We start from the raw sequence: 16,105 nt of genomic DNA, 5'->3' as shown, positions 1-16,105 counted from the left end.
GAGGCGGTTGCCGCGCCCCACACGCGCCGCGGGGCCGTTACCGGCCGCCGGGTTGAAAGTTCCGCCTCGCGCGGCGGGGCGGACAGGTGGCGGCGGGCGGCGGCGGCGCGCGCCCACCCACAACGCGCGAGCGCGCGCGCACCGCCCGCCCGCCGCGGTTGACAACAAAGAGCGGTCCAGCGCCATGCAAATATTGTTCGGAGCCGCCGCGGGCCGGCCAGCCAATAGGGCGGGCGTTCGTTAGCGTGCTCCGGTGACGGTGCGGGAACCTCTGCCTGCCGGCCAATAGAAGGACCGTCGGCTGCATGCCGAGCGGGGGGCTGCTCGCCCCCGGGACGCAGGAGGTGCTGCGCCGCACCTGTGCCGGGCTCCCGGAGGGCGCCTTCATGCCCCGGGCGTTGCTCGGCACCTGCACCGACAGCTGCCGCGTTCGGTACCACCTGAGGCTGCCTCGGAAGTACCTTTCCATAGGCCCCAAACGTCGAAGTAAAGATTGTTCGATCTCTGGGTGTTTTGTTGTGATAGGTCGTTCTTTCTTGTATTTCGTTCTTTTTTCACGTGCTGCCTTTAAGGATCCTCTCTGCAGACCCCACGTTGCTGAAGGCCTGCTGGTTCTGCCATAGCTTTGTCTCCTGCTCCTCTTTGTTCTAGCAGGCACGACTTGGTGGCAGGCAGGCTCAGAGGACTCCATCAGGCTCCTATCCGGATACAGGTGGGTGTCTGCAGGGCCAGCCTTCCTTATTGTTTTCATTATTGTGAAGGACACTAAACTGAGAGTAGCCATTGAGCCCCTCCGTAGAGATGCCTTGCAGAGAGATTTTTACAAAGCATGCAGCTCAGCAATTGCCAATTTCATGAAGTTAATAAGAGCAAGTGGGGGATTCTGCACCTGGCACAGAACGACCCTGGGTATGTACACAGGCTTTGGGTTGAGAGGCTGGAGCGCAGCTCCAAAGAAAGGGATCTGCAGTTCTGGCTGGTGTGAAAACAGAGCTGAGCCAGCAGTGTGCTCTGGTGGCCAAAGGGTTGCCAGTACTGCCACCGGGTGATGGAAGGGGCTGTCCTGCTGTGCTCTATGTGGCCTCACCTCAATCATTGTGCAGTTTGGATACCACAGCATAAGAAAGACATAGAACTATTAGAAAGCATCCAAAGTAGGGGTACAAATATGGTGAAGAGTATGGAGAACAAGGTATATGAGGAGCACTGAGACCCTTGGGTTTGCTCAGCCCAGAGCAGAGGAGCTGTGAGGAAAGGCTTTCGTGGCAGCCTACAGTTCCTGCAGGGAGTGGAGGGGGAGCACTGAGCTCTGCTTTCTGGTGACAGTGACAGGCACTGAGGGAACGGCATGAAACAGCATCAGGGTGATCAGGTGTGAGTTAGAGAAATGTTCTGCACCGGAGAGCCTTGGGCATGGAGCAGGCTGCCCAGGGCAGTGGGCACAGCCCCAAGTGCCAGAGTTCAAGGAGCATTTGGACGCCACTCTCAGATACGTGGACTGCTGTGCAGGCAGTTCTGTTTGGAACCAGGAGTTGGACTCGATGATCCTTAGTGGTCCCTTCCAATTCCAGCTATTCTATGGTACTGTGATACATGGCTGATGCTGTTTTGTGTCAGTTCTTTTGAAATTTAAGGTGCAAACATGATAAGACATTGATTGGTTTGCACTTCTTATAATTTGAGTTTTTGTTTTGAATTTCAGGAGTGTTGGCACAGGCCCCATAAATATCGAGGGAAGCTGGGTTGTTTAGATGCACAGTTGTGCAGCTGACGTGGCTGACTCCCAACAGAAGGGGCCCACCTACCCGTGAGTTTGACCTTGTCAATCTACCAAACGGAGACTGAAGCCTCTCAAGCAGATGAAGTTCTTCCATACTTCCAGTGTAATCCATTCACGGGGATACTCAGGAAGTAGCTGAGATTCTTTAGCAGTGCCTGGAATCCATTTTTAAATGATTTCCTTTTATTACCTAGACTTCAGCTTGATGGGCCTTACAAATAGGCAGAGCTATGAAAGGGGTTATATGTATTTATTCTTTCCCTGGCTACTTATTCCCACCCCCACAAAGCCTGGAACACAAGCAGCTGAAAAATAACCTTTTTTAAAAAATTATTTTCTGGGTTAGTTTTCATTTCCATAAGTTTCCTAAACCCAAGTTCGACATATGTGCTGGCAAAAGATGCAGCTACTGCAGAGCAGTAGTGAGGCAGTATAACAAGACATAAGGTAGGGAAGACCTACTTCTTTCAGCAGTAGATCTGTGTAAGTCTAAAGTACAGTTCTGTTTTCTATGGGAACCAGCATCAATCAAATGCTTCTTACTTATATGCGTTTGTTTGCACCTTTCTTTGTCATTGTTTTCTGTAGCTTTTCAGTGTAGTCTTCAACTTATGCGTTTGGCTATGTGATGACTATAAAATTGTAGAATTTTGCTTTTTCTTTCTTTCTTTCTTTTCCCTTCCTTCTTATGTGAGCTATAAGCTTGGTTTCAAATTGTGTTGATTCAGCTCTGAAAATATTTCTGTCTTGTAGCTCCTCACTGTAGCTGTCTGTCCCACCTTCCTTACCATCTCAACCTTTGTTGTTGTTTTTCTACTCTAACTTCCACCTGTAGGTTAATTCAAGATTAAATACAAAAATCCTGTCCTACTTGTGTTTTTTCCCAAGCAAAATACTTTTCTGTGTTGGTAACTGTTCTGAGTGACATCAGTCTGTAACATTTGAGTGTTACATTTGTTGAACTCCAGCTAAGTTTCAAATGTTAGTCTTAAACGCATAAACGTGTTATACCCCTTTACAGCCTCTGAATTGCACAATGAAAACCAAAGCCTAAAGATTAACTTTGTAGTCAGTGACTGAAATGGGAGGCGCTAGAGGAAACACTTTAATTTTGTATGTGACCAATGAAATATAGACAACCAATATGAGAACCTGTTTGAATTCCCTGTGCCAATTGAAATAGCAAATAGTTTTTTGCTTTTTAATTTCCTATAATCACTAAAATCTAAACTGTTATATGTACCACAGTCATACTTAGTATCTAATGCCTTTGTCTACCAGCTTTGGTACCAAATAGAAATTCCTTAATTAAAATGAAGTCATACACAGTGTAACAGCGGTGGTGCAGTTTTTAAGCATGGCTTTCACAGCTTGTTGCATTCGGAGTTTACTTTCGTGCTTCTCATAAGCATTTGTTAGATTAAGCAAAACAGATGCACTTATGTGGCAAAAGTTCAAAGGTAAGTTGTTCTTTGCTTTGGCTGATATGAAAAATAACTTAAATAATGAATTACCCTGCTGTCACTCTCTTGGCAGTTTTACTGTGCTGTGTTCAGAAGTTAGAGCTCTCTAAAACTTCAAAAAAAAGTAGAGTCTTTCTCCATTAAAACACTTGTTATGTGCAGCTGATTTTTCTCTTTCTCAGCTGCTTCTACAGTTGAACAAGATGTCTCTTCCTAGAAAACATTGTTTCTTCACTCTGCCCCAGTATCTTTTCATCCTGCCAAAACTTCCTTGTTCTCTGTATTTGTTCCTTCACTTGAGGCAGTGGGAAATCTGTCTGCTATAATGACTTGCTATAGAAGTAAAACGAGGCTTAGGCTACAGTCCTTTTCTGAAGTCTATAAATCATCAAATGAGTCAAATGGGTCAAATGAGAAATTAATGGTGTGTCTACTGTCTCTTCTAACTGCCTCATTAATTTTTCCACCCTAATTGATTACTCTAGCATTTGTTTTCATACTTGAGGAGCTAAGTAGAAATAGAAGCTGTAACACTTTTTCTACCATGGAAATGCATTTCAAAATGGCATTAGCTGACCCGGTAAACTAGCAACCGGGTTAATAGTTGAGCAGAGCAAACAGAAAGCAAACTCATAACTGAAACTATAGTCGTGCAATCTATAAAGAAGCTTAATTTTATCCTCCTAAGTAATATAAACTGTTTGCATTATAAAATAACTGTTTTCTTTCATGTGTGACAGCATGTGGCCTGCTCTGTCTGAAATGCTCTTAGGTACATAAAATTGGACAGAAATGGGATTTAAGTTAGCTGAATTCAATGTTTTGATTAGTGACACAAAACACCGGGGGATGTCTTGAAGCTGAAGAGACACTGAGTCTTTTGCTTGGAGGCAAACGCTCTTATACACAAGCTGTTGTACTGGGTCACTACACTCAAGAGAAGATTTCCTTCTGCAGTGCTTATGTGTTAAAGAAAAGCTGTGAGCTGCTCTCAGTTCTTTCAGGGAACAAATGTAGGTTCATACTCTCAAGGAATTATTTTGGCCCTGAGGAGTGTCACAAGCATCTGTGGCGCTGAATTGAGGACTGAAAATAGACTTTAATGAATGTGTCCTTAAAAAAAAAAAAAAAAAAAAAAAAAAAAAAAAGTAACTGGCTAGATACAGGAGAGAAAGTCTTCCCAAGCACTTAACTGAAGTTTAAGGGAGGCAGAGGGAGAAAGAACTGGGCTCCTGAATGTTTTGCTAGTGATTATGTAGAAATCTTGGGTCATACTGAGGTACAGAAAGAATAAAATTTTGAAGCTTCCTGTTTATGTTACTCACATATCTGGTGGAGTATAGGTAAAACATCAGCTGAAACAATGCAAATTACTAGGTTGATCTGAAAGTAATGCCTCATATTTATTTCCATGGAAACTATAAGGAATACAAAAAGCACAATAGTACTGTTTAATAGATCAAATTCTCAGCTTTAAAACAAAATTTTTCAGCAAAGTCACCACCATTACCTATGCATTTTCTTCAGTGATGAACAAGAGTCTGTATGCTGCAATTGCAAAAATCTGCACAAGAGGAGGTGACCCACTGTTTCACAGCTGCTATGACAGTATTTCTGCTAGGAAAATGTTGCCCACGCAGTCCCTCTTTCATTGTCCTGAACAGATGGAAGTCAGAAGGTGCCAAATCTGGACTTTATGGGGGATTTAGTAAGACAGCCCAGCCAGGATTCACGATGTGCTTCATGACTTTCAAACTGATATGGGGCTTGGCATTACCACACTGCAAGAGGAAGGTTGTCCTCTCTGACCTGACTTACGCTTGTTGACTGTGATTTTTACAAAAATATCTAAAAAAACATATATATCACCACAGTATACTAATAATGATGATCAGGGCAGTTCAGGACAGAATGCCTAAGTGGGTTCTTACAAAGTAGCAAGAGGACAAAATGACCTCTAAATGTTGGTTGAAGCCTTGTATTTTTCTTTTATTTGTTCTTATGGTTGATGGAAAGCTAAGAACATGCTGCTGAGCGGTGTACCAATTATAGAGCCCACAATTCTTTGAGACCGTAATTTTTTATCTAGTTAGACCTGATTCTTGTACATTTATTTTTATACAATCTCGCATGCATTTCTGCTTGGACCCATCATTTTATCTACAAATTGCTGCTCAAATAAGGGCAGCACTGATTTCCTTCTCCAGTTTTGTCACCATAACATCAGGCCTGTTAGTTAAAAATCAGCTACTTCCATTTCATTTCCAAAGACTGCCTGGACCATTCCTTATTCAATTCTGTCCTTTTCTATTCAGATATTTACTTCTGTCTTGCATTTTTCCCTAACAATAGCCTTTGTTCCCACACATTATAATTTGAAAGCATCATCATTTTCTTTCTTCTCCTTTTTGCAAAGTAACTACCTCAGCAATACCACCCTGATCTCTTTCACATCCTTTTCTCAAAAAGAAGTTGATGGTAAGTTAGGTCAACGTGAGCTATGTTGGTTTCATCTCTTTTGTTTGGTTGTTTAAATGTACATTTGTTACATTTTATTGGGTTCTTAGCTGTTAGATATAAGGTCCATTTCTGGCTCATTCTAAATGTTACAGTGAACTCCTGGAGGATGGGCAGGGAGGCAGTCAATATACATTGCTTATCTAACCTTTATATTGTATATAATGGGAATATACGGGAATAGCTGCTGATAGATCTTATTGCCCTTCGAGAAGGCACAGCCATTTGCAGAATATTACTAATACAACATGAAGCTTTACAAAAGCTGTTAATCGTAACTAAAAACAGCAGCACAAGCTCCAGATTATTCCAGCTTACTTAAAAAAAAAAAAAAAAAAAAAAGGTATTTATTTCTAAACAAAGTTGGCCATTCTTATGTATCTTTAAAGCTTTAATAAGCCTATTTACTTTTTATTGTATGTTTTGCGTTCAGAAGTTGCCCATGTCTTCTTTTTACTGTCTGATATAGTTACTAGAGTACAATGCTGTAATGTGTGTGATATAAAAACTACAAGGAAAGCATTTATTTAAACTTCATAGAAAAAGTGTTCATGGAGTCCTCCTGTTTTTCCACTTTTTTTTTTCTTTTTTTTTTTCTTTTTTTTTATGTTTGTGAAGTACACAGACTGTTCTGAAGGAGAGGAAGGTTTGATAGTGATTCAGAAATAGTAACAGACTGAAATAGCCCAAAGTGAGAACAGAGTTTTAAGGTTTTTGTAAGCTAGGATAGAAGAAACTGGAGAAATTTTGGATTTGGTAATTCCTCTGAAAGAATCAAATAGTTAGAGAAAGTTTTGTTTTCATTGTTTTCATTTTTATTGTCTAACAAAACTGATGGTAGAGGGCATGTTTTCCATAGCCCCTTGAGTATGACTGTCTCAGAGACATGAATCTAAGACATACATTGCATACATGATGCAAACAAGATCCCTGTAAGACTATTTCAGACATGGCACTCAGTATGACTTGATCTTTGCTTTTTATCCAAAAAAGGATGTGTATCCAATTCAGGGCTACCCCCAGCCCTTGTACACCACAGTGTTCTGACATCTGTGTTGACTAGGAAAGCAACTGTGAGAATTAGAGGAATGGCAGCACTGCAGCAATGGAGAGTGATGTGGGAGGCAATGATGATAACCTCTGAACTGCCTTCCAGTAAATCTCCACTCAGCTGTGGGCAGGAGGACTTTGTTTAAACTAAAGGTTGTGGCAGTTACTTTTCTATTTATATAGAGTTTGTTGGTTTGGTTTTTTTTGTTTTGTTTTGGGGTTTTTTTTTTTGTTTTTTTTTTTTTTTCTTTTGAGAAGAACATTTTCTTAAAGTGATTTTCACTTTTCTTTTGACTAAAGAATTTCAAACTAGGAGAATGGGATGCTATTAATAGTAATTGGAAGTGTGGTGAAGGTCCTTCCCCTAAGAATTCTACTCATGCATGCAGTTGCATGCACAAAGAGTTAGCTGCAGAGCCTCCCTCTCCCATATCTCCTGTTGGAGGTGTGGGGACTTAACGTGCACCTGTGTGTGCATGTGACTTTGTGTGGTACTTAATTGACAATATGTGAAGTTGCAGATTTTAGCAAGCAGTACAGGTGCACGTTGAGATCCCACATCTCAAACAGGAGGTATGGGAGAGGAGAACTGTGCATATAATTCTATAGGTGGGTGGCAACAACTCTCTGCTTGAACATGAATTTGGGGGATTAGTGATGAAAAGACCTACATTTAGGTGTTAGGTGTTCATTTGCATTTTTTCTGTTAAGTGTCTTTTCTGTTGTACTGCCGATGCTGATCCTGAAAGTATAGCTCACTTATTGCTAGTTAATTATGTGCTATTAATAAATCAGTAAACAACTTTCATTCTGATTAGGTTTAAGTTCAGTAAACTGGGCATGCTTTCCTTTTTATACCCATATGTTGCAATTGCAGATATTACATGAGACATAGTGTCATTATAAATTGAAGTTGTCTGACTGTGGGAGAGACAACTGTTGACAAAAGATGGTTTCACTATTAATTTCACTACTGAGGGCTCTTTTGTGAATATTTTTGAGCAAAATAATGACTGCTTCTGGAGTGCTGCAGGCCCTAATTATATAATTACAACCAGGTGATACAGAAAGCATGCTGTTAGAACATTCTGACCTTATAATGGTCAGAAGTGCTGTTTCAGTAGTGAGTAAACTTGGGTCCTATTATTAAGCATCGCAAGTTGCCTGCTGGAAGACTGACTTTCTCAGGTCTGTTCTTTCAAAACAAATCAGGTTTGTGCAAACATGCTGAAATGTAGTTTTAAGTCCCCAGACTGAGTAGGGAATCAATAAAGTCTTGAGTATCTTGGTTTGTGAAGGAGTTTTAGACAAAGTTGCTTCCTGAGGTCTTTTCCAGCCTGAACCTTCCTATGATCCTGTATCTAGACGTGCCCTTTTGCTAGTACAGGGAGTACATGGTAATACCATGCCTATCTGGCCATAACCAAGAGAATATTTAGGCACAGTTACGGAAGTTCTCCTAGCAATAGTTGTTCTTCTAGAGGTAAGATCCAGCTGCCTTTGATTGACTAATTACTTGAATGTTTCTGCCTTTGTTATCACCAGGAGGTAAGTGTACTTTAGAGATTAATTCTCGTTACTGTAGAGGTCCTGCTGATACTTCTTTGTTAGTGTGTTTGCTTATTCAATTCAACTTTCTTAAAGGCCAGAGATGACTGTAAGTCAGATACGATAAAAGAAGTTGCTTTTAAATCAATAGATATACTATAGAGGAATGAGGAAAAGAAGAAGGATTAAGTTCCTGATTTTTATTTCCACTTGGTTAGGATAAGATTAGTCAGTAACCCACAGAGTTCATGAGCATGAGACTGGAAAGAATTGAGTCTCATTCTCCAATTTGTGATTAGTTGTTGTTTCTTTTGCCTACGTTATTCCTCTATGAAAAATACTTCAGAGCCTCACTTTTAAGGTGTTTCTTCAAATTTTTAGCTTAAATGTTTTTGTAGTAAGTTTATACTTGTCTTTTATGTGCTGATTTTATCTTTCATTTTAAATATTTTAACATTCGCAGTGTTCATAGAGAGCAAGTGATGAATTTATGGTAAATTTTCAATTTAGTTCTAGGTTCAGTTCAGCTTTAGGTCAAAGTATCCTTGTCTGACTGTGGTTCATATCCATAATATTTTAGCTAGTAACCCAAAAGCAGTTTGATAAACTTGATCTTCTTTAAGTTTTTGACATCAGAAGATACAGCATCAAAACTGCAGAAATGATAGAACCTATGCCTCCCTCATAGATTTTTACATGTAATTGGTTTGAACCACAGTCTCTAGGATGGAATGTGTCTCCCAGCACTCTGTCTCAACATATTTTCAGCTCTCTGAGCTTTCTACAGAGGTGAAGGAATTAGGAAACAGCAGTGACACCGCTACATTTGAAAAGCAGTTATTACTGCAGCTGTGACTGGAAACCATCTTAAGTTCTTAGAGTAGAATCACTGAATAGTTTATTTTGGAAGAGACTGTTAATAACCATCTACTTTCAACACTCCCACAGTGTGTAGGGACATCCATTCCTAAGTTGGGTCGCTCAACTTTGAAGCCCCTCCAGCTTGACTTTGAACACTTCCAATTCATCCACAATATCCAGTTTCGGGACATTCACAATTTCTTCGGGCAACCCATACCGATGTCTCATCATAAAAATGTCTTCCTTGTAACCAATCTAAATATAGTCTCTTTCACTTTAAAACCATTGCCCTTGTTCTGTCACTATGAGCCTGGAAGTTAGTCCTTCTCCACTTTTCTTATAAGCCCCCTTTATGTACTGAGAGGCCACAGTAAATTCTCCCCAGAGCTTTCTTCCTCAACCTTCTAGCCACATTTGTTTTCATGTAGCCTGTTTGGCTTTCTGGGCCGCAAGTGCACATTGCTGGTTTGCATCTAGTTGTTCATCAACCAGTATTCCAGTCCCTCTCTGCAGTGTTGCTTTCAATTAACTCATCACCCAGTCTGCAGTGATATCATTTCTTCTCACCATAAGGAAACTTGCTTTTGTACTTAACAATTCCCTGGTACTGAAACACATAAATGCATGCAGTAAGGTTGGTGCAGAGAAGAAAAATGGAAGTGTTCTGGTGCAGTTAAGAGCACTGCTGTCTGCAGAAGGACCTTTTTCTGTATCGCAGAACAACAGGAATTTAAGATTTGTTCAGTACTGTCCTGTGACAAGCTATTTCATAAATCTTAACTTAGGTGCATAAACATTTATCTTGACTGATCAAATGTGTACTAATAGGTCCAAAATTGATTCAGTGTGCTCATCACAGAGACATGAAGCAGGGCAAGAGTTCATCTTCCACTTATGAGTCATTTGACAAGAGAAAGAGGGAGGGAAAGGAAAGAGATGTTTTAATACCTGGTAGATTTCTTGTAGGTGAGACAGCTGGAAGCTATTTTTCATGAAGACTACTTCTTTAATCAGTAACTGCAAACATGGTCTAGGTAAAAACAAATCTATTCTTACCATATTTTGAGAAGAAAAAAAAAAATCACTGATTTGGATTTCAGGTTTGATTTGAGATCTGTCTTCTAAACATACTCAATTTTAACCTACATCAGTAGGCTAACCAAGCCAGTGATCTTAAGGGTCTTTTATGTGGTCTTTTGGGAGCATACAGAAGACGAATCAGTGTATTTTGCGTGTGAGTCAGACGCCACCAATACAGAATATGAGGTCAGCTGTTTTGTATCCAACTCTCAAGAGCACTTCACCCTCTTACACTTTTTCCCAAATTCTCAAGTGTCAAATAATTGCCCTTATATTGTCCACATTTCCAACACAGTGCACTTCTAAAGCTAAGGCATTTTAAGGAAGATATTAGTAAGACTGTTGCTAATGTAAATTCACAAAGGCTTCCTCTGCTAGTCCAGTTTGCCACATAGTTCCTCTTTTTCTGCAGTTTGTATTATTCTTTTTGATGCTTCCTTATTCTTATTACAATTATTATATTCATTCGTATCTCCTACATCATAAAATTTTGCATGTGATACTGAAACAAATGCTTCAATGTCACCAAGGATTACGTGGTTAAGTATGTTTCCTTTTCTCTGGGTGGTTGGCTGTCTTAAGCATGAACCAAAGGGTTAGTAAATCAGTTTGTATTTTTCAAAGGATTGCAGAATTGTAGGGGCTGGAAGAGACCTCCAGAGATCAAGTCCAGGCTCCCTCATGCAGGCTGCACACATAGGTGTCCAGGCAGGTCTTGAATATCTCTAGAGAAATAGAATCCATAACCTCCCCTGGCAGCCTGCTCCAGTGCTCCGTCACCCTTACTGTGAAGAAATTCCTTTCCATATTGGAGCAGAACTTCCTGTGCTCCAGTTTATGACTGTTTCCCTTTGTCCTGTTCCCACAGACTGCAGAAAAGAGATTGGCCATGTCATCTTTGTGGCTCTCCACTGGACTCTCTCCAGGAGATCCTTGTTTTCCTTGTGCTGGATATTGTAACTGGATACAATACCCCAGGTGAGGCCTGACCAGACCAGGGCAGAGTAGAGAGGGAGGATCAATTCCTTCAACCTCCTGGCCACGTTCCTTTTAATGCACCCTAGGATCCCATTGGCCTTCTTAGCTACCAGGGCACACTGCTGGCTCATCACCAACCTGTCATCCGCCAGGACCTTCGCCACAAAGATCCTTTCCAGCAGGTCATGTCACAACCTGTACTGATACTCGTGGTTATTCCTTCCCAGCTGCAAGACTTTGTTAAACCTCATCTGGTTTATTGTTTTTCAGTTCACCAGTCTGTCCAGGTCTTGCTGAGTGTCAACCATTCCTCCCAGCTGTGTATCATTGGCATACTTAATCAGGGCGGACATTATGTTCAAGATATTGAACAAGACCAGACCCAGCATCTGCATTTAGTGTGAATTAGATTTTTTTGACAAAGCATATAAAACACAGGCAATAAAACTATGTATATAGTTGTGCAACTACAAAGATGCAAGAATAAGCAGACTGCAGGGAGGAACAATGTCAACCCAAATTGTTAGACATATTTTATTTATTTAGTAAAGTTTGGAGAGGGGAAAAAAAAGCAGCAAGTGTGTGTTGCAAGAGGATTAGGGGAAGTGACTGCTGAAATCACTCAGTATAAATGGGGCAAGGTCAGTCCCTGGAGGCAGTCAGTGAGTAAATTAGGAGTGCACATAACACAAAGTAATTAAAAAAAAAAATTGGCTACAGTACTAAATGAACTTACTTCTGAGTTCCTGAATCACTAGTATGCCTTTCCTGGGCTATGCAGTTCTCCTGCTATGTTGGATGTATTGTACTGCAGAGAGAGGTAAGCTTTAATCTGAGGGAAAAAAAAAGAAAAAAGAAAGACAACAAAGTGTATGGAAAGATAGTTATTAAACCAATTTGTAAATAAACTGCTTGAATTGAAGCCTATTTTAATGAACTTCTGACAACAATAATTGAGGTTTCTTCTGGTAGTATTTAGTACCTTCAGTATTTAGTATTTTGTCATGGGTGTTATTTCATCTGTTTGTCGGATAACTACTGCTATTACTAAACTGTATTATTACCCCTATAAACTACAGTCAGATGAATTATTTGTTTGCTCTGTTTGTTAATTATTCTAAGATGTAAAACTTGTAAAAAGTTGGTAGGTTAAAATAGATTATATTCAATAAATATGTATTTCTGTCTGTCTGAAACAGTCTGTGTGATAATCTGAGAAAAAGAAGTTGTTACTAGATTGACTGAAAAGCTTATAAAATATCCATTAAATGACAGGTTTGGTCTATGGTATTTTTCATCCATTGAAAAGATAAATGCATGCAGATACACTCTGGGACTTGTTTAAAGAGGTAGCTTCTATTCTGGGTATCTTTCCAGAAGGCTGCAGTAATATTTTCTGCTTCACTGTTGAATTTATTTTCCTTGACATTGTATTTATATTGCTTAATATGATTTTTAGTAATTTGTTTTGCTTTGTCTGTTTGTTTTCTTGTACAAAGACTGGGGAAAAGGCACCATGTGGTTTTGAGCTAGTATATCTTAGTTCAGTTCAGGTTGTTGTTAACTTTGGGTAAAGATTATGAAGACTTTATTAATCAAAACAATATGATACATTTTACTTTGAAAATGAAAAAAAAAAAAAAAAAAAAAAACCAGGACGTTTCTGAAATTTAGCATATTTTTAATATGGACTTACAGTGTATAAATACTGCTCCAAAGCAACTACAAAAGCTTATTTCATTTGCAAATTAGTCTAGAAAGATCCTGGAACTTGTAAAGGGAGTTTGCTTGAATTTGCATTACCTTTTCGAGGTGCTTTCTTTAGCTCAAGAAGTTTGCAAAGGAATGGCAGCAGTTTAGCAACATTTGGTTTGTTTTGGGGCACCTCTTACCATGTGTCCTGCAGCTTTCTTATTTCAGTCTTCATACTGGAAGACTGTGTGAGTCATTTGAGAGCTGGATTATTGCTTGAGTACTTCTACCTGAATTTGCAGTTTGTGCTGGGTGTTCTGGAAGTTGCTACCAGCATAATAATGGTGGGAAAGTAATTTGAGCTATTTCTAATCATGATCAAGTCACATGTGTTTAATAAATGATTTATTACAGCTGTTCTGGTTTCCCACTGAAGTGTTTGAAGGAATGCATTTAAGCTGTACGTGCTAATGTAAAAGTAAATAAATCCCAATTTTGTTGAGTACACAGATCAAAGTGCATGATGTAATTGATATAATTTTGAAGTACATCTTGCCAGCTCAAACTACTAAGAAACCACATTTAAAAAGAGTATTAACTAATTGTAGTCAGAAATACATATGCATACTACAGCACTTGGCAGTAACACTTGCTGTCACATAGGCTGATATCAGTGCAGTATAGTGAAGAACAATCAGAGAGTTGAAATGAAATCCAGGGAGAAACATAATGTAGTGGTTAAGAGACTGTCAGGAGATCATTTTTGTATTGTTTGTTTTTTAACATAAGCAAGGAGGTGTAGAATCCCCACTCTGCACAACAGACAATGAAAATATAAATCAGAAATAAGAGGAGAATACAGCAGAGAAGCTCTCCTCTGCTGAAAACCCTTGCCTAGCCTATGGATGTGCAAGATGTGCACTGTGGCAGAATTCTGTCCTTGCAGAAGTCAGTTCAGTCTGGACATCCAACATTGCCCCATACTATCTTCAATTTCAGCCTGACTGACTTGCTGTCATATGAAAAATTTTTCACAGTTCAGAGAAATCATAACATCTTCAAATTCAATGATGTCATTATGTCACAGCATTCTATGTCATGATAAACTGTATGGATTTTGTTTGTGTGTGTGGTTGTTTTTTAAGCAAGTACTCAAATGTACAATGGAGGACATTACGGTACATTGAAAATGTCGATTCCTAGAACAAATTCTTACATACTATTTATTGTAGGTATGAAATGAAAAATAGGCTAATAGGTCAAATGATGAGGTATAAAACCTGAAAAAAATAAGCTTTATTTTTTTTTTAAACAAATGAGGTTGAAAGCAACAAATTTAGATGTCTGAATAAGAGACAGCTAAGACACCCGTGTGCAATTTCTCTATGAACTTTTTATAAATGGAATCTAAAATTGGTGCGTTGGTTTGAATGTGAGATGATTGAGGTGTTGATTTGTTGTCTGAATAGTCTTGCAGTTGCTAACAAGCAGGTGTATGCATAGAAGACAAGAAAAGTTAGTTACATGTATAACTATTAAGCTGTTCTTGAAATCGTAGAATTTGGTCTGTGCTTTCTCTACACACAAACTGAAAGCATTGGTATTAACAAGCTTAACAAGCTCTAAAGAGCTGATTCTGTGCAGAACCAGAAAAAATCCCTTGTTCCATCTCTGCAGACAGTCTTTCTTGGGCAAAATAACCACTTTTTACACATTTGCAAGATGGAGCCACCTAGAGGAATACTCTTCATTTAACTTACTCCTAGATTTTTGGAGATAAAAAAAAAAAGGTATTAAAATGTGAATGTATCTTGCAAATGAGAGTGGAAGTCCCTGCCACTTTTTTTGTTGGTAGAGTACCCTCTAGTGGACAGAGCTATCTTCTCAGGATGGTTGGTTGGAAGGAACATCGTTGTTTTCAGAGTAACTGAAATAGTTGGGAAAGTGATGAACCTGTGGGAGGTCTGACACTTCCTTTATCACCTCAGCGGTGTCCTCAAAGCTCGCCTACCTCTCCCACCTACTTATGCCAGTCAAAAGAAAGTTATTAGATCTCACAGTGAGCATTCTTTTCTTTATACTTTCGAAATGCCACAGCTACAGAATTACACTTTTCAAAATTTTTACACTTTGATGTAGAAGGATTAGGATTTTTTTCTGCTCATTTTGTATTAGAAATCGCACTACTTAATCTCTGACTGTGATGGCCCTTCTATCCCCTTAAGTTCCTAAATATTTTTCCTGTACTCTCACTTTCAGGCAGCACTTGGACTATCAGCACTGCTGCTTTCTCAGACCGGGAGCCCTACAACTAAACTAGTTTAGGTTTTGGTTCCAGCTCTATACTTAGCAATTAATTTCATTCATCAAGAAACTTCTATTTCTAGCAGACATTTCCCATTTCTTTTCTAAGTTTTAATTTCTCAGAGATCACTTTTCATCAGTTCTCAATTTTGATGTTCAGATGTAAAATAGACAGCGTTATAACTAATCAGCTACACTGCCCAGAGTCTGTTACTGTAGGTAAAACTTCAGTCTTTAAAGTACATTTCAGTCATCTAGGCAGAGAGATTGAAACTAGGTCAATGAAATTAAGTTAATGATTACAAACACACACACAAAAAATATTTTTTAACATTCTTGATATGAGGTTATGTTTCTTAACAACTTCCTTTTTTTTTTTTTTTTAATTATTTTCCCCCTTCAGTCTCACTTTTCTTATTCTTAAATTGTTGAAAATGCTCTTAATAAAATTAATTCAGGTCCATTTTTAAAAATTCATATGGGCTGTACATTTCACAGGCACCAAAGAAAGCTTCATAAGGAGCTTTTGGGGAAGACTGCATAATATTGAGTTAATGAAAAACATCAGATATCTCCTACTCCACAGCCCAAACTGAATCAAAATACTTTAAAGCTTACAAAGATTAAAGTGAATACGCAGAATGAATTACACCGTGTAACAAGTAGCATGTCATAAGAACCTTATAGAATGCTTTAGAAGATCATAACTTTAGCCAAACAGAAAATTTAGGGGATCTAAAACGGAAGTCTGACAGATCTTGACCAAGTGGAGCATGAGCTTACTGTCAGCAAAGGTGGTGGTGGTGGCTGCAGAATAAAATAGCTGGAAAAG

The 16,105-nt window shown here is 39.2% G+C and overlaps 1 protein-coding gene across 1 annotated transcript in view; it reads left to right on the top strand.

Annotated features, from left to right (window-relative positions):
- The first annotated feature begins 11,924 nt into the window (after window positions 1-11,924).
- CFH (complement factor H) overlaps window positions 11,925-16,105 on the top strand; it is a 32,861-nt gene continuing 28,680 nt past the window's right edge. The window contains exon 1 of the mRNA XM_048945603.1: window positions 11,925-12,097. Coding sequence (XP_048801560.1) covers window positions 12,037-12,097 — 61 coding nt within the window. The 5' untranslated portion in view covers window positions 11,925-12,036. The remainder of the gene's footprint in view (window positions 12,098-16,105) is intronic.

This window comes from Lagopus muta, chromosome 5 (assembly GCF_023343835.1).
Source record: "Lagopus muta isolate bLagMut1 chromosome 5, bLagMut1 primary, whole genome shotgun sequence".
Taxonomy (NCBI): domain Eukaryota; kingdom Metazoa; phylum Chordata; class Aves; order Galliformes; family Phasianidae; genus Lagopus; species Lagopus muta.
Note: the sequence above shows the minus strand (reverse complement) of the source record. Positions and strands in the feature narration are given on the sequence as shown.